The sequence below is a fragment of the Gymnogyps californianus genome, chromosome 1 (genome assembly GCF_018139145.2).
Source record: "Gymnogyps californianus isolate 813 chromosome 1, ASM1813914v2, whole genome shotgun sequence".
Taxonomy (NCBI): Eukaryota; Metazoa; Chordata; class Aves; order Accipitriformes; family Cathartidae; genus Gymnogyps; species Gymnogyps californianus.
The window spans coordinates 130,555,871-130,574,862 of NC_059471.1; the positions used below are offsets into that span (position 1 = coordinate 130,555,871).

General features: G+C 42.2%; 1 protein-coding gene across 2 annotated transcripts in view; it reads left to right on the forward strand.

Annotated features, from left to right (window-relative positions):
* STXBP5L (syntaxin binding protein 5L) overlaps nucleotides 1-17,911 on the forward strand; it is a 216,494-nt gene extending 198,583 nt beyond the window's left edge. For both annotated transcript variants that reach the window (XM_050897290.1, XM_050897298.1), the window contains 6 exons: nucleotides 9,627-9,866; nucleotides 10,821-11,181; nucleotides 12,146-12,311; nucleotides 14,695-14,806; nucleotides 15,190-15,410; nucleotides 16,460-17,911. In XM_050897290.1, the coding sequence (XP_050753247.1) occupies nucleotides 9,627-9,866; nucleotides 10,821-11,181; nucleotides 12,146-12,311; nucleotides 14,695-14,806; nucleotides 15,190-15,410; nucleotides 16,460-16,501 (1,142 nt within the window). In that variant the 3' untranslated portion in view covers nucleotides 16,502-17,911. The remainder of the gene's footprint in view (nucleotides 1-9,626; nucleotides 9,867-10,820; nucleotides 11,182-12,145; nucleotides 12,312-14,694; nucleotides 14,807-15,189; nucleotides 15,411-16,459) is intronic.
* Nucleotides 17,912-18,992: the final 1,081 nt, after the last annotated feature.

The following is an 18,992-nucleotide window of genomic DNA, read 5'->3' on the forward strand; positions in this document are numbered from 1 at the left end:
TAGTTGAAATTTGATATAGAGCACTTGAATTGAAATGTCACTGTGAGCTGGCAAAACGAACCACTCAAGAATATTTAGTCATTATCTTTAATAACCTTATCAAAAATTCTATGGCAAGTACAATACAATTTCCATTTTAATAGATCCAGTATACTTTTATACTTGAACTTTTTCTTTTGCATCTGCATATAGAATGACTAAAACTGTTTGTTGTTAATAAGTTGTTTTGTCTCTTGCGTGATTTTGTCCAATTTGTTTTGGAAATGGGTAGTATTTGGTATATACTGTACACTTTAAACTTCTTTTATTATTCAAAAGTATTTGTGAGGATCACCATAAGAAACCCTGTGGACAGCCTGGCAGAGGCTTCCAGATTTTTTTCCTGATGGATTTTTGTTTAGGTTTTGGTGCTGAGTTTTTTGAGGCTTTTGGTTTGGTTTTTAGATTCAGCAAATTTTACAATAATTTTCTGTGTACATGTATGTCAGCCTGTTACTTTGGTCTATTGTTTCTATAACAAGGTTTCCAAAGTCTTAGGATTGATCTGTACCTTAATCAGTATTAGCCTGTAAATATGTGTGTGAAGCCATACAAAAGGGCTGACATTTGCTCTCATAAGTCCAGTATGCTGTAGTCGGGGTCTAGGAAATATGATACTGAGTGGTTATCTCATAAAAAGTCCGCAGCCTGAGGAACCAGGCTCAGCTGATGTCGTGCTATGTATTGCAGTATTTCCTATGTAATTTCTATACAATTTATATCAGTTTTTCTCTTGTCAGTTATGGCTACACTGTTATGCTGTCTGCAGCAGTGCTGTGTGCGTAGCACATTGGATTTTTTTTTTTGGACTGGATGAGTGAATGTGACCATTAGGTTTCCTTCCCGTGTGGCGAGGTGCGGGGAGAAGAGGGAGATTTCTGGTTTTATCATTGGCTCCTTTTTTCTTGGGTCTGTTGGGTCTGAAGCCCACATGTGGATGTGAAGTGAGGATGGCCTAGAAGATGATCACTGCAGTTTTCAAAGGTAGTGGTTCCTAGGCCTCCAAGGAAAGAGAGAAACAACCTGGTTGCTTGATCTAGAAAAATACTGAAGAAAAAGCACAAAATTATTCAAATGCATGGCAGGGTACTGCAGAGAGGAAGGGAATAATCTGTCCATGTCTGCTGAGAAAAGGACAGGTTGTAATGGACATAAATTACTAAGGCAGAGGCATGACTTCAGGGAGACAGTAGGGGATTCATTTGGATCACAAGGAGAAATGGATTCTCTGAGGAGGTTATTGTATCTCTGGCGGGATTTCAGAACAGCTCATACTCTCCGCCGCATTCCCTTTGCCGTGCCTTCCCATATTGCAGAGTGGATGATTTCTAGTAAACTTCCTTGCCCAAGCAGCCAGCCAGACTGACACTTACCTGATCCACTGGGCATGTTACGGCCGTCATGGGACCACACTTCACGAGGCCCCTAAGTGCTATGGCTTTTCACAGCTAGGCTTTCATAACAGATGGAAAAGCCCTTGGCTTGAATTTTTTTTATTTATTTCTCAGTGAGGGGATTATGGTGGTAGTTCTGCTTGTAAATCATTTCAATTTTGTTAGCATTTGAAGTTACTTTACATCATTGTAACTAGTAAGAATAGCATAATAGGAAATAACTTGGAGACACTGTGGTAAACCACAGTCTCCACTAACTGCTCAGTTTGTCACCACATTTCTTGTCTGTGCAGAGAAGCAGATAAAAATGTTGCATAGAGGACCTGTTCAATATCTAGAAAGTCTGATTCTTACTGCAGAAAGCTTTATTCAAATAAAAAAGAAGTTATTAGGAAGTTGAAATTATTATTTCCTGTATTTAGCAAAATCACAGCACTTCTGGTCTAATGGGCACTGCAAACTCAAAGATTTCTGAACAGCAAATTCTGCATGGCTGTAATAAAACATTTGGCACCAACAAAGCAAGTGTTCCAAGGAAGGATATTCCAGCATCTTCTGTAAGGTTTTCATATCCGTTTCAAAGTATTCAGTTTGAACACTGAACTATGAGATACATAGATTATTCTTGGGGCAATATAATTGTTTCCAGAAGTGACTTGTCCATAGTGTTAAGTTCTTTTTTAGTTATGATGGAGGTGAGAGTGTGTGTGCTTGTTTTCTACTGTAGGTAAAATAAAAACCTTCTCTTTTTCTGCTTCCTCTTAGAAAGGAGATGTAGAGAGATTTTAAAGATGAGCAAGGGGCAAAGCCCGGTCTGCCTGTGATACAGACGCATCAAAAATAATGGCAACTGGTCCTGGGAGTAAGGGGACAATTCAGCCCACCTACCTCAATCCATCCCTTAAGGATGCAGTCTGAGAGAGAGTGCTTCTGAGAGTGGATGTCCTAACCAAATAGATGGGGCATGCCACTTGCCCAGGAAGTCTGCTAGAGGACATGCATAAAAAGTAGGTTGTTATGGCAAGAGAGAGCCCAGTTTCTAGGCCCTAGCAATGGTGTTCAAGTTCCCCAGAACACCTTCATATTTTATATTAGGTCCACAGTAAATAAAAAATAGGACCAGAAGGACCAGAAACCTTAGGCTCAGCCTCTCAGCTGAGCATCATAGCCATCAGGGGCTCAGCTTCCAGGGGAGACATGAAGGATCCTGTTCCTCATACCTTGTGGCCACAGATGCAGAAGGCATGGATGGATGGAGTTGGTCCTCTTAGACTGATTTGTGCCTAGAGCTTACGGCCTCCAGTTTTCTGCTGAGTGCTACAGTCACTAGACTACAAAAAGCCAGTGGAGTTGTCATCGTTTAGACTGAATCATAATCTTTATCAGATCTAATCACTGGTTTCTCTCAGAGGTTTAAGTGGAGTTTAAGTGTGTCTGCCTAAATCTGGTCACAACAGAGCTTGCAATGCCCTATGTCCCTGGAAAAAGCAGTGGGGGGAGGTTGTCTAAAGACTGAGATGCCTTGTGAAAGAGCATGTCTAATGGTCAGGAAAGGCCTGGGAAGAAATGCAGAAGAGCCTTGCATGGATGCATGTGAGCTGCTGGTGCCTAAATTCCAACTCTTTGGGGCTAGATAGAGTTCATGTTTGTTTCTTCCTTGGAGCACATTTTCTGTCAGGTTCTACTAGGATGTTAGGATCCACTTGTTTTCTTACGGGAATCTGCAAATTTTCCTTGTTTTTAAAACAATCAACTAAAGGAAAATTTTGTTCTTCTTACATTCACTGAATGTCTAGTCAGTTTTAATTTAAATGATGATTTGATTCCAAGTTAAGCTAATTTCACACTGTACTCTAGGCATGTTGAATTTGGAGGGTGTGTTTTGCACTGCATGGTCAACTTCAGCATTTTTCTGCTTGCTAGCAATCGCTTCAGATAAACATAAACTGTTTTTCTACATCTGAAATAATTTTTGAAACATATTTGGAAGTGGAACACACCATTGGGTGGTTCCTGGCACTTCTGTGGCAGAATGGAATAGGTGGTGGGCTGTTGTATATAGAGAACTAGGGAAGAGTATAGGAATATTCTGAGATTGTTCAGGTTATGGAATAATAGCTGTTCCAAAGAGTTTTTTTAAAGCAAAGCTTTTCTAACTACACTTCAGTTAGTTACACAAGCAAAGGATCTATTGGGGGGGGGGGGCGGGGAAAAGAGTCCTTTAAAGTGCTTTCACTTGCTTCATTATAACATTAACTATTTTGACTTTGTTAGTGAATGAACCCAAGGTTTTTCTTCTATAATGCCTTTTGTCTTCACCTTATTCTTGGGTACTTCCACATATGAAAGTTATACAAAATACTAATCTTTCCCAAACCATCAATGCTATGAAAGATGCTTCAGCAGAATGGATATTTTAGGTTAGGATTTAAGTTCTAGAGAATTGAGATGTCTTTGGTTAAAAAACATATGTCCAAACTTATGACCTATATCCAAACTGAGCTCTTAGTGATCTGAATGTGAAGACAGTTTGCTTGTGTAAGTCAAGCGAAGTGATTCATACAATTGAATATGGAAGTTTGGTAGATTACTTCCTGTAAAAATCTCTCACATTTTTATCTTTCTATAAAAATGCTTATTTCTACTTTATTTTCAGTATGAAACATAGTTCTGCCCTAACAGTTCCCTTCTGTTTTTAAAACATGCTGAAGTAAAACCTAAGCCTGAACTTTACCATATTCTGGAAATATCAAAATAAAGATCCAAGTCTGGTGACTTGAATCTATTTTCTCTTTCAGGCCTTTATTTGCCATCATTTACATCAGTCTTGTATCAGTACGATTCCATGAAGCCATTCAGGTTACACTGCTATAACTGTAGCAACTTCAGGGCAATACATTTCAGAACTTTTTCCAGGGAGGGTCAAGCGTCCCACAGCTGTGAGCTCTGTGTAACTGCAGACATAGCTACCCTGGCTTGAATGCTCTGCAAGCAGTATATTCACAGGCTTTTCAACATAGTTTTAAGGAAACTTATTTGAGTTGATCCAGTAGGAAATCATTCACAGTAAGATTCCAGATTGTTATTCCATTGTGTGTGCTTAAGACAACTTCTGCTGCTTTCTAGTGAATTGCTTTATGTGGAATGCAGCTTTAGAGTGGTGCTATTAAAATGTGTTTGAAGATGTTTTTAGCCAAGTAAACATGCAGTGTTCTTAAATGTGTGAAAACCCTGCAGCATTACTTCCTGCCCCTTTCTCCTCTGTGTTGCTGAAGCATTGCCGTCAGTAATATGGTTTGGTCTATGTGTCTCTATGATGTTACTGTGTGCAAATTCATGTTTGAAGTATAATTCCTTTACTGTATGTTTACACTGGCATTCAGAGCTTTGCATGCTTTCCTGACTATATAATTTTAAAAGTGACAGATTTCTCTTAAAATTTTAAGATGATGATCCTTAAACTGGCAAATGTTTTAATAGTTTCATTAGCTTCTGCTAGGTCTGATATTTGGGATTAAAACTTAGAAATCTCCAAGTGAGGAGAATATAAACCATTTAACATTGTTTTCAGAATATATCGGTTTCCATATCAAAAAAGGTCGATTTCTGTGTATGTTTTATAAGCAGATCAATTACTCAGTATGTTAAAACCAGGAAAGGACCTATAAATAGCATCCAAGACACTGACAGTCAATTGCAAAACTATTCAGTAATGAATGTAAACATTTGCAGTGCAAATGTTGATCTTTGTCACTGGTAGGTTTTTTTTATTCCTCATAACAAGTGATACTTTCATGATTCCTAACTTCAACAACAAAATTACTTTATGCTTCTGTGTTAGTGCTAACTCCACTATTTTAGAATAATCACAATGGCAATTTCTTGGAAGAGATGATAGGTCAGGATGTGTTCCCCTTACAAAGCCTTTGCTGCAGCTGAGAACAAAGAAGTCAGAACATTCCCCTGAAGATGGCATACATATTTTCATTAATATCCTCACTCCTTTTTTTTTTAATTCCATGGGAAAGTAAGGAAATTCCAGTTTTACTTCCACTAAACAAAAGGAAGTTAAAAAAAAAAAATCTCTGCAATCTCTGCTCTGTAAAAGTGGCAGTTGAAACACATGGAATCACTCAAACTATCTTTTCAATTCTCAGAAAACCCCCAAACCCTAAATTAAATCTTCTCCTAGACACCAGTGCACTGCAGCGGGACAGCTCTGTCATGCAAGGAAAGAGCTAGGACAATAACTGCTCAGGGCTGCTTTCGTATACATGTCATGATGACGGTTGGCTCAATTGTTCTTGTCCTTTTGCAATGCATGCGATTTTGTGGCAGTAGGTTACATTTCCAGACGGGCAATGCTTCAGCAATTACATGGAATCAGTACATTCTCACACGACGAGCGTCACTATACTGCTCACACATGGATGAACAAAGGTAAGACTCAAAACCACTGGCTTCGTTTTTATCCTAGCATGTGAATTGAAGTGTCCTGTGTGTTTCTGTCAGTGAGGTGGGTAGCAAGTTAGAGGTTTTGCAGTTGCTTTTAGATCAGAAGCCTTCTATTTGTATGCTGCTGCTCACAGCTGGAATTTAACAATCAGTCCAGTGTTATGAAGGAAGTTGGTTCCTGAGTTTCCATCTGCATCTCACTAACCCAAATCATGCATAGGAAAGGGCTGAATGAGAACATTTTGAAGAAAGCAGGACTACTGTTAGGAGAGTAGTGGTGTTTATATTGTGTGGTCTTAATCGATGGAATGCAGCTTTTTGAAATGCACTGACTGCACATAATAATGCTTTTGCTCAGAGCTGCTCATAGTCTAACAACAGCCTGAATAGCAGCATCTCCCAAATGATATTCACTTGTTAGCTCGCAGGGGACACTGGACCCCTCTGATGGTGCTCTCAGCTCCTCTACTGCTAGCTGCAGGAGCAGCCTGGAGACCTATTCGGAACAAAAGAAGAGCCAAGAAATCCAGGTCTGCAAGAGGAAGAGGCGAAAAAAGGACATGGTTGTCTGAGAGAGATGGCTGGGTGGGAGCAGAGGGATCCTGGGAGCTGGATATGTGCCTCTCAGAGAAAAGGGAATACTGGACTCCCTCAAAGCAGGGGGGAATTTAGAGGCAGGAGCACATTTATGAGAAAGTGCCATATAGCAGGATGTTCTGCAGAGGAGGAGAAGAGGGAAGGAGAACTGAGGAGCAGAAAAGTATCTGCCTTTCACACATGAACGTCCTGTCCCCTTACTGAAGCAGGGAGTCCAAATAAACTTTGTTTGACCTAGGTTACAGGGAGTACCTGGAAGTGGTCCTGGTTCAGACTCATGCAGAAAGATGTAGCTGACATTCTTGCTACACCCATCATGCAGTGCAAGAAAAGGAAAATATAAGAGAAAACCCAGAATATGGCAGTTGGGTTAAAGATTACTACAGATTGGCAGTGTTCATACAGGTCAACTTTTAGAAGGTGGGACATCATTTTAAAACATAGCAATCATGCTAGGGAAGGATATAGCAAGTTTTTAAAATTTCCCAAAGAAAGTGCTTTTATGTTTCTCTAGTATACAATGGAGTGGTTTCTAAATAGAGAATTTGGGATATAATCTCTTTGAGAAAGGAGTCCCAGGGAATAGGCCTAAACTAAATTTTATCCCAGAATCTAGGGAGAGGAGAGATTTCTACCTTGCTTTAGAGCTAGCCAATAAAGTCACATAGTGATTGCAGCCTTTCATAGGTTTTGGTTTGCTGTTCAGATATGTTTAATGACATCAAATTTTGACATGTGTCGTGCTGGTCTTTAGAATTTCAGTTTGAGTAGTGTATTTAATAGAAAATGGCACAGTATGTTCCCAAAAGTGTCCCAAAGATTATATCTGTTAGTGTCAGTTCTACAAAGATGTATTAGTTAACTGTACTGCACAGGAATGAGGAACATTTCTTGTTAATTTAGGGAGGGAGAAAGCTTGATGACACATGCAAATGGCACATCATATATTTAAAGTTCCGTGTATGTCGCCTACACAAACTGCATTTGTCCTTTCAACATCTTTCTCGTTTTGAGCACCATCATATTTGAATTTTATGTGACTGTGATATTAATACACCTGTTAAAGAGAAAATGAATTACATAATAACATTTTTTTTTTAAATTAGGTACCCTTTGGGGGGGAAAAAAATATGTATATGTGGAGTCCTGATGATCTCTGCCTTGAAATTACTGTCTTCCCCTTCTTTACCTGGCAGCTGTCACTGTGCTTAGGAAGGAGCTGGGCCAACCAGTCCACTGCAGGAGAAGTACAAAGTGCTTGGGGTTATGGGAGACACTAATTCTCAAGGTATTAGAAGCTGTGTTTGCACATGAATAAACAATCCCAGTTTTAGGCAGATATATTTAGCAGTACTGAGCCAGAACTAGAGACCTACAACAGTGCTTACATGAAGGTGAAACAGGGTGAGGGCAGTGCTTGGAGGTTCAAGTAGACTTAAGTTTCTCTTCCATGAGAGTGGGACTGAAGTGCCAGGGACAGCTATCCTGTGAAGCTCCTGTTTCACAAGTTACAGATGCCCTCAAAGAACAAAAGCTGGCCCAAGTGTGAAAGAGTAGCAGGAGAATCTGCCCCCATCCCCATGTGCCAGCTTTTAAGGTAGCATATGTAGTAACGCTTGGTGTGGTTCCAGTAGTGCTTTGCTGTGGTTCTCTCCAGTCTTTCCCAGGTAGTTGCTGTGAAGAGGATAATTTCAGCAGCTTACACTGAGTCATCTGGGTAGGGGAATACAATGCTACAATACATTGTCTGAGGAAGAGATTCACCAGTGAAACTGCTGCTTCTGGTGGAGAGCAGGAACCGTATATACAATATGAGGCTTAGCCCAGTTTTAAGTTGGAGTATGTGAGACAGTCCTTTTCTAATTTTAGTCTTCAACCATGGCAGAAAGTATTCCTCTTTTTAGATATTTCTACTGGCTCTGAAGAGACAGCTCTCTCTTCTGAGCTATGAGAAGGATAATTTCATGCCAGACACAGATCTACTTCATATTGATAGGTTCAGAAGCGAGCCTTTTATCTCAGGTCCAGCAGCTTCAACTATTTCTCCATCTCCAGAACCTCCTGGTCCTCTAGTTGTTGTTGCAGAACAGCATGTGAGGTTTCCAATGACTATTTTTGACTACAGGTTGGTAGACAGCAGCACTGGCACGAATTGTTTTGCAAAGACTGTGCTAGCAGCCAGCCCTGCTCTCTTCTTCCCTCTGGCTCCTTTACTCTTCAGTAGCTTTTTAGCTTCAGTGTGCTTTATAGCTCCCAATGCGTTGCCACCGACAGTTCCTGCTAATGCTGGGAGCTCCCTCGCACAGCTTTGTGCTCCCTGCCTGGCACCAGGCAAAGCAAAGCAGAGATCCTTAGCTTTACAGCAGTCAGACCCTGTTTGTTGTTATTTCTCTCTGAAAACCTGAGAGAGTCTCCGTACCTATGTATTTGCAGTGAGGACAATATGGCTCTGTCTCCAGCTGGCTCTCGCTGTTGCCGGCTAAACCTTAGGCAGAGAGATGAACCGGTCAGTGCCGGCTCACTATGCAGTTGTTGCCAAGGGCACAGAGCGGGTTTCTTACTTCACTCCCTGGGAAGCCAGAGTTGATTTGTACCCTGAGACGTTTTGGATGCTGGGATCAGTTTAGCAATGGGTGTCTTTCCCCCGGAGAGCAGTTATTAATAGCTTGATAATAAACGATGGCTGTGAACACAGTGCTAGAACATCCTAGCAATGGAAACAAGAGCAGAGCAAAGGACACCTGCTCTGAAGCTGGTAATGGTGTCTCCCTTCATGTCCTGCAGCAATGAGATACATGGATTAATTTTAAATGCATTGGTAACATATGGGTCTAAAATTATTTCATGCTATTTAGAACAAGTCCTTTGAGCTAAGGCTGTTGTAAATTCTGATTAGTCTATGCTAATCTCCATAATAAGCATCTATTTCTAATGCAGATCTAACTGATGAGGTCTGACAGCATTTTCCACACTTATTTATACACTGGCAGCAAGCTGGTATCGTGCTAGTATCAGAATGTTTGCTCAGGTTACGAAAACTCTGTATTTTCTGTACTCTACAGGGAGTTTGTATTTGCTGCAGGCTTGTGCCTGTTCTAGGATTGCCAATTTATGCCTGTTTGCTTGTATTTATTTATGCAGAAAATAGGGAAAACTCCTTCAGCCGTTCCCGAAGCTCCAGCGTGTCCAGTATTGACAGGGACTCAAAGGAGGCAATTACTGCTTTGTACTTCATGGAGTCCTTTGCCCGAAAGAATGACTCCGCTGTCTCCCCCTGTCTCTGGGTTGGAACAGGCCTCGGTATGGTCTTAATCCTCTCCCTTAATCTGCCTGCTAGTGACGACTTACGGCAGTCAGAGCCAGTCATGGTGTCGCCAAGTGGTAAGAGTGCAGCTCTTTTCCTGTTTATTATCTGTCTTGGTACAACAGGGGGAATAACTGCATGATTTTGTATGGCCTTTTGGGCAGAAATTTCTCAATACATGTATCAAGCAATGGTCACTCGCTACACAGAAGGCACACAGGTGAATAAAGATGCTCGTGAGAGACCTGCAGCTTCATGAACTGAGCAGCTTTGGTTGTGTGAGTTCCGAAGATTACCTTGTGGGCAAAGTTACATGTTTCTTGTGAGGATAGGGAAATTAGCAGAGTTCCTTCATATTGTGAAATTACAGTCCTGTGTACAGCTCTGATGCAGTCCTATCTGGGATGGTGTGAACAGTTTGGCTGTCTTACTATCAGAAAGCTGCAGAGAAGCAGAAGGGAGCTCAGGAAAGGAAACAAAAATGTTGGCAGGTTGATGTGCCAGGAGAGATCCTTGGCTGAGTGAGTGACAGATGGTGTAGCAGAGAGAACAGAGGGCTGAGAGAGGTCAGGTCTGAGGAGAGGCAGTATGCGCTTAGTACGTTTAAAGTAAAGTAATGACAAAAATCAGAGAACGCACAGGAATAGAGGTTTCCCACCCCTGGTTTGTTTAGAAAAACAATGCTGGAAGGTCACCAGACTAAGAAGAGCAATTTTACTGCTGGGAAATAAATATCCTACTAGTGTAATGTAAAGATAAACAACAGCCTATTTTTATGGTATTCAATAGCATGTATTATATACATTATTTGATATCGGCTGCCTGAGACTTTTTCAGTACTGGCAGCCTGTTTGTTCACCTTTGTATGTGGTCAGGAAGAGCTGAGCAAGCAAGACTTGTCACCTTAGCTAGATTAACGTGTTTGCTCTATTTACAAAAGCTGAATGTCAGCTGTGCTGCACACGTTTGCAGTACTGACAACCAGTTTAATTGTGGTGCCAGTGTCAGTGAGAGGAAATTATATTTTGCAGGCACAGTTCTGACACTGAAAGGAGCCGTGCTGACCTTTGCATGCTTGGACTGCATGGGGACGTTGACACATCCACCATATGAAGTATGGAGGGACCCACACAGTGCTGATGACGGTGAAAAAACAAGGAAAAGGAAACTTGTCATGCATTCCCCTTCCTCCTCCCAGGATATCGGTGATCATCAATTTGCAGTCATTTGTTCAGAAAAACAAGCCAAAGTCTTCTCATTGCCTTCCCAAACATGTCTTTATGTCCACAACATCACCGAAACGTCCTTTTTATTGCGAGCAGATGTGGTCACCCTCTGTAACAGCGTCTGTCTGGCGTGCTTTTGTGCCAATGGGCACATCATGACACTGAGGTACTTATCTAACTAATCTTGTGGCAAAACTAAGCAAAGAGGTGGCACAGTGCTGTCACGTTCCACTTGTGTTTGCTCCAGAGTGTCTGATGCTCTGCATTCACTCCCTGATGGGCGCATTTAATGCCCTGCCTTGCCTGCTGCCATACCTGTTCCTTGGCCTGTCTCCACATGGGGAGTTAAGGCAGCTGCACAGTAAAGCAAACTCCTTTATTTCATAGTAATCCCCCACCCATGACAATTGATGGCTGATGATTTTTAACTATCATAAAAGAAAACTCTGATAATTTTGCTCAGTTATGGTAAGTCAGGTACAGAGGAGTATAGAAAACTCAGGCATAGAAAGGGTACTGTTTATCCAGTGTGAAGTAGCAAGTCCCGTTCTTTCCATTTTGGAAGCTTTTCCACTCAGAGCACCTGATTTCCCTTCCTTGTCATCTCCACCAGTGTGCTGACTGTGCAGTAGCCCTGTAGTCATGCCCTCGGCTTGCTGCACCCCCTTTCCTCCATCAAGCCATTTAAATTTGTGCCATCCGACATGGCAAACCAGGAGAAGCTGGAGGACAGCAAAGGCGATGCTGGAGCCTTTGTCCGCAGCGTGCAAGCAGGGCCCTGCCATGCCATTTCCCGCAGTTGCCCATGCAATAACTGGGGGCAGGCCTTACCCTGCAAACTGCCCAGCCATGTGGCACAAGCCATACCGTGTCACATGCACATCCCAAATCCAGGCAGTAGCAGAAGCCTAAGGGTCGTTGTGGCAAGGCAGCTGAAACTTCTCCAAGCAGGGAAACAAAGTATGACAGGAAGGCAGCATGTTTATGGCAGAGTTTTTCAGCTTAGAGCTGCCCTTTAACTATTCCAGTTATGAAAAGCATAAACTGAAATGTTGGTTTAAAATGCAGCACAGAGCAGGTGTACCATGTGTGGCAACTGGTGACTAAGCTAGGTATCTGCTTCTCTTCAGCTTGCCCAGCCTTCGCCCGCTGCTGGACATCAACTATTTGCCTGTAACAGACATGAGGATAGCCCGGACCTTTTGTTTCACTAACGAAGGGCAAGCTTTGTATCTCAGCTCTCCCACAGAGATCCAGCGCCTGACGTACAGCCAGGAGATGTGTGACAACCTGCAGGTAGGGCTCAAACCCTTTGGTGCCTTTGTGCTTGTGTGGGAGGGCCGGTGGCCTGACTCGTCAGATGTGAATTGCCACGTGTTTACTCCTAGATTTTAGTATTTGAAGTGAAGGCTGTGCTGCGGGAGCAGGACAGACGTGTTCCTCTCCGCTTGCCCTGGCTGAATGATGCCAAAGCAGTAGAGAGAGGTCAGCAGCTCTGTCACTGTTTGGACTTTTTCATGACACTGTCACCTTGCTCCTGTGCCCTAACGGCTGGCCCGAGCCTACAGCCTGCCCGCACGTAATTGCAATCTCTGCTGGCTCTGTACAGAGGCAGATTTGTGCCCAAGTGGGACTCTTCAGAGCCTGCTTCTCTCAAAGTCCTACCGTATGAAAGACCAACTGTTAAAAATGACTGAAGGGAAAGAAGGGGAAGCTACAAATGGATAGCAGCTACAGCAGTTGGTACCAGCATGTGTCCAGCCACACAGCAACTGCGTCAGTGAAAATATGAATTCCTTCCCTTATTTTTATCATTTATTATTTTAACTCTAAAAATATCTTAATACCTGCAGCTTTCAGTAGATAGGTGGGAGCATGAGACAAACCAGTATGGTTAGTATCAAAAAATATGCTCCGTTTTAATATATTTTTTAATTATTTACCATTGGTTTTACTCCAATAATTGGTACTCCCGTTCTTCCATGAAGAAAGCATCTCCCATTGTACATTAAAATACAGTAGCTATAGAAATGGTCTAATTAAAACAATTTATTTTGAGCAAAAGGTCTTTACAATGTTAGATTCGGGTTGGGTTTTTTTTACAATGAAAATGCACATTAAAATGTCATTTACTGAAGAGGAGGAATTGTGAGGTTACAGGGAGAAACGAGTAATAAAAGGGAAAAAAGGTTATATAATTAGCAGTGAACTAGGATAGAAATATAAAAGAAATGGTCCTGCCAGCACTCATTATGCCCTAGGGAATAACATGTGCTGAGCTGCTCAACTCACATCACAGCACTGTCTGTCTCAAGTCTGAAAAAGCACTGTGAGGGGTGAGCATTGCACACAAGCTTTTGCGCATCGGAGAAGAGATTATTTTGCAGGGAACCAATTTTAAAATGATCAAAAGGTTTGATCGGTGTATCTTAGAATATGGACCTATAGTGAGAGGCTGTTACAAGCCAAATTTTTTTTTTTTTTATTAACCTTTACAGCATCGTACGACAACCAACCAAAGGGAAACGCAGCCCTTGCTTCTCTGTACTGCCGGACTGTGGCTGCTTATATCTTGGCTTTTATGCAAAGAGGACAGTAAAAGGCTTGCACAGTCATTATATGTGTACGAAAAGCAGATGACCCAGTATGACCTGCTACCTAGGAAAACAAAGCCAAGCTGCATGAGAGCCTCCACTTAGGCTCGAAGGGCTGCAGTAAGGGCTTTCTCCCCAGAGCAGGTGACTGTGCAGAGAAGCAGTAGGTGTGAGTCACAGCGCTGTCCTAGCGCTCAGCCTCCCGGGAGCCGAGTGCTTTGTGCAGCACAACCAACAGCTCTATCTGCCTGTTGAGGCTTGGATGAGCAAACACAGAGCTGAGCAACAGGGCAGCAACTGTTGTCGGTGCACATGGCCTCAGTGGTTTCAAACACTAATGGGACTGCACGCTTTCTTTATCAGTTTTCTTCTGGAGAGCCCACTTTTCGTAGTACTGCTGCAAATAAGTCTGAGCCTGAGATTTGTTTGGGTCGCCCGCTCCAAGATCTGGCACCATGACAGTGCCTTCAGCAGACATGCTTATTTAGCATTACTGATGGCACTGCCAACATGCACAGTAACGGAGGTGGGGGGAGGTTGTATGGAAGGTCATGGGATTTTGTTTAAGGAAAAAAAAAAAACAAAACAGAAAAAAACCAACCAAACAACAAACCACCAAACTCTCTGAACTGCTGGCAAGCACTGAACTCAGGTACACTATAAAGAGAAAACAGAGAGTGACTGCCCTGCTTGCCTAGATAATCACTAAAGCAAAACACATAATTCACAAGAAATTGTTTATTCAATTATAGTGTTGCCTCTGCTGTTTCTAAGCAAAATATGATCTTATCACTGGTATTTTCACTCTGTATTGCTTACAAATTTCTTTCTCTGTAGTAATCAACATAAGACTGGGCAGTGACAAACCAAGTCCCTTTGAAAGCATAAGTGAGTCTAGTTAGGCCAAGTATTTGCCTGTCCTGAAACACAAGTGTTAGGTACTCAATACTGTTCACACAACAGACTCTTTTAAAACTGGTTGATTAGATCCAATGCATGTGGCTCATTAATGCAAATAAAGAAAACACCTAGAACTGCTTTCAGCTCACTAGTTTTTCACATGGACTTTTGTCTGACTTTGCTAGGATATGCTTGGGGATTTGTTTACTCCTGTGGAAACACCAGAAGCCCAAAACAGAGGCTTTCTCAAAGGACTTTTTGGAGGAAGTGGACAAGCTTTTGACAGAGAGGAGCTTTGTAAGTAATTTATTGGGGGGGGGGGGGGGGTGGGGGTGGTCAGAAATTAATTCATGGGATCCCCTGCCCTTGTCATCTAGGAATGGAGTGGTACACAAGATTTAGATCATTGATGAAAAAATGAAGATGACATCATGAAGAAAGGGGCGGGTCCTCAGTTGCATTCCCATGATTCCTTCACCTCAGCAGCTTCTTTTGAGCAATTGAGTGTGGGGGGCCCACGACTGCACTGTAGATGTGCCAGTGCACAGAGCAAAGTCTTCCACACGTGCCGTCTGCATATCGAATGGCATCACCGCTGCGAGGCTGCAGCTCGAGGACGAGAAGCACTGACAGAGCCACGGCCAGGAACTCATTCCTGTCTGTCCCTTTCTCCTTTGCAGTTGGCGAGGCCACGGCAGGAAAAGCCTCTCGCAGTCTTGCCCAGCACATCCCTGGATCAGGTGGAATTGAAGGCGTGAGAGGGGCCGCAGGAGGAGTCATTGGGGACTTGACTCGTGCACGCATTGCCCTTGATGAGAGAGGACAGAAACTGGGAGAGCTGGATGAAAGGACTGCGAGCATGATGGCCAGCGCAGAGGCATTTTCCAAACATGCACACGAGGTAGGGGCCCCGGCACCACACACCCAGCACTAGGAACCACCAACCCTGCAACTGAGCCTTTGCTTCCCTTTGGGAAAGTAAAGTATGGTTCTCCCCATTCACCCAGTCATGTTGGTTTAGGTGTATGCCTTCTCCCAAACAATGAGAATGCCAAAAATAAACTTCCATTGCACACCCCTTCCTTTCATGTTTTCATAAATAAGCATCTATTGTTAGCCTCTGAATTTAGAACGTGGCACTTCTCATCTCTCTCGCCTTTCTCACTAATTCATTATGATTTTTTTTTTTTTAAGCCACTTAGTGCAGCAGGGCAGAAAACAGGTAGGTGGATGTGTATACAGGAACCTTTACAGATCTTATTGGGAAGAAGAGGAGAACATTCTAGTACAACACTGTGGTACAGTTATATAGAATAGGGCTTGCCTGGAATAGACAGCTTCTGTGCTTAGAGCTGGAAATGGAAAGGCTCTTCCATCCCACACTGTTAAGGCTGGGAATCAACTAAAGTGATTTTCCTTGAAGATAAAACAATGTTAGAGAATACTTCCCAAAATGCATGTTTTTTCATTTAACATGCATCACATCTCTGGACAAGACCTTTACATTTTTATTGGCTTTTATAAGTGTGAGACAAAAATATGCAGAAAGAATGTGCCCTGAAATGCAAGAAGTTTATATATTCAGGGCATATCTACTATGCTCCATGGATAAGCTTCTTTCTATAGGAGTAAAAAGCAAGTTCCTGGTTCTTCCCATACCTCTGTACTTTTTGCAGAAGAAAAGTAGTTAAAGCTCCTCAGGAAAAATCTTTTAATGAACAGCAATAGCAGGTAACTATTTTTTTAATTTTTTTTTTTTTAATGTAACAATTATGAAATTAAATACAAGGTCTCAGTGGACTCAAGACCTGATGACACTTAGTAAAGTACTGCATTGCTCTTCCTTTTTTTCTTATGAAGTTTGTGACAGTTAATGGGTATAGGTCATGTGTGAGACCTCGTATGCAGAGTAGCGTCTTATATCCGTTTGTTTGTTTCCCGTTTCTGTAGGTGATGCTGAAATACAAGGACAAAAAGTGGTACCAGTTTTAGACTTTCAAAGAAGCTGCTTGTGGCTTTATTAAGAACACTGTTCAGGGAAGCAACACTCATTCCCAAATCTACCAGTCACTGGCCAGAGACAGTTTTTTCTCCTAGAAGATGTTTTCCTGTTACTATTATTGGATTCATCACAGTGGGAGTCAAGGAGAAATTTTACAGTCCGTGACACAGAAGCTAGAATCATGTGGGTCTTGCTCGAACAGCTGGCTCATGCAGTAGCCAATTTTTTTCCAAAAGGAACTCAACCATCACTGTGGCATGTAGTTTTTCAGAAGCTGTAGGTATGAACTGTGGGGAGTGCGTCTAGTTAAAAATATTCTGTACAAAGTCGAATGTTAATGCACTTATAAAACTTTGCATGACTGACATCTTAAAAAAGAAAAAAAAGAAAAAAAAGAAAAAGAAAGCATGTTGTGACCGAAGAAAAATGGGTTTTATTTCTATTCTGAGGGGAAAAAAAAAAATTAAATGGCAAAAATCTTTATTTTTTAAAAGTGACATTACAAAAAGCCAGTAAATTTCAAGCATGTTTGCTACCGTTCTCAACATAAAAATGAGTTGAGCTGCATTTTCTTATCTGCTATTTATTTCCCTTGAAAACCCTTGCTTGAAATCAGTGCTGTTTAATTCCTACCAGAAGAATAAATAACTTCAAAATCCTATGCCCAAAATTTACAGATTTTTCAAGTAGCTAGACAGGCACTATCTGAAATGTCATTAAAACATGAGTATAGATGGTTTATTTGCAATTCAGAGCACATGACGTGTCATCCTTATCTGTACTTTTTAAAATGTGCTCTTCTAGATTGAGCTCAGTTGTCCTTGAAGGGGGCTATGGCATTTTTCATCCCCGTGGTGTCTGTATCACTTGGTTGCCTTATTTCTCAGTAGCAGGAATAGAAAACGAGCTTAGGAAATCGCTTCTTCAAGTTAGGAAGGGCAAGACGGGAAACTGCAGGGCTACACGTTGGAGAGTCCTGTCAAGTTCTGCTCACAGAAGCTGCTTAGCAGCTTGCAGAGCAGCAATTTTTCTTAAGTGGTCAGTTGAAATTATGCTAAGGAAACTGTACAGTAACGCCCCTAAAGCTAGGGGAGAGAGCTCACAGCAGCACAACTAAATGATGGGCCAGGGGAAGAGCACTAAAAACAATTGTCAACATACAGCACTGAATTGCACGTATATAAAATGACACCCTGGGTGCGTGGCAATTGATTTTCTGCTCACACTGCTAAAAGTAATTTGCTCCTGCTTCAAAGTGGCTTGTTTGGTTTCTACAGTGAACTCTGGAGAAAACTCTCCAACCTGCAGCTACAGAAAAGAACAGTAAGTAGAACCTATTACCTGTCTACGCAAATAGATTCCTATTAGTCCATGAGTGTGCTGCAGCCACGGTAGCCTACAAGAGCCTCACTGCCACACAGGTCAACTGTTAAGTTAGAAATTTGTCCAGGATTAGCTTGGAAACAAGGCACTGAAGGCTTGTTTTCATGTGCCTGGACATAGTTTCAAATTAGAAAAGGGAAGTGAGGAAAAGGTGGAAAAGCAGCATTTAAAAATTTTCTATACAAGAAGAGTGACATCCTCTGTCCCTTCAAGGAGTCCTGACGGACACTGATGCAGACAGGCAGCATCCCCCTCCTAACTGGACCTTAACTTCACTGGTGTTTACATCATCCTAATGTTCAGATGATCTCTCTCAAAGATGCCTCTCCCATATCCTTCCTTTTCTTACAATAAAATGGAGCCCAGGAAATTGTACAGTCCAGAAGTCCAGCTTCACTATCAGCCCAGCTGCACAAGTTAAAGGGCTGGAACAGATTTGAGGTGTTAAGTTTTAAAACCACATTGTAGCACAACAGGAATTTCATGCTTTACAGGATTTTTACATTTCTCTGTGGGCAAAATCAAATGATGGCCCTGACAGGTCTAGCTCAACTGGGAATGAGACTCAACAAGTTTCCTCTCTGTCACAGGAGAAACTGCTCTACAATTGTGAGAACTGTAGAAACTTGTCGGGAAAAGGTCAAAGCCCAAGCAATGCCTAGGTTTCTGCTGACAGTTAAGGAATTGGAGTTGTCCGTGAGGCGAGAGGATGTCTGTGTGTGTGTGTGAGGAAACAGCAAAGTCACCACTCTGATGCCAATAGGAACTGGGTTGGGGAACAACTTCCAGCGGCCAGGTCACAGAACTGGCCACTTGCATGGGTGAGGAAGCACCACTGTAACCAGGCATCTAGAATGAGAAATAATTTACGTTACAGCAATTCTACCTTCTGTTTAAATGTATATTCACTCTGCCTGTGCTCCGGCCTATACTCCGAAACCACTAGTCTCTGGGCAACAAAACCATTTGGGGCAGCATTCAAACCCTCCAACCAACTTTCTAGCCCTTATTCTTCCTGCCTTCTCTGCTTTTACAGAGAAGCTAAGCAGTCTTCATTAATACCAAGCCAAGGCCGCCCCACCAGCGTTTGCTCTGTAC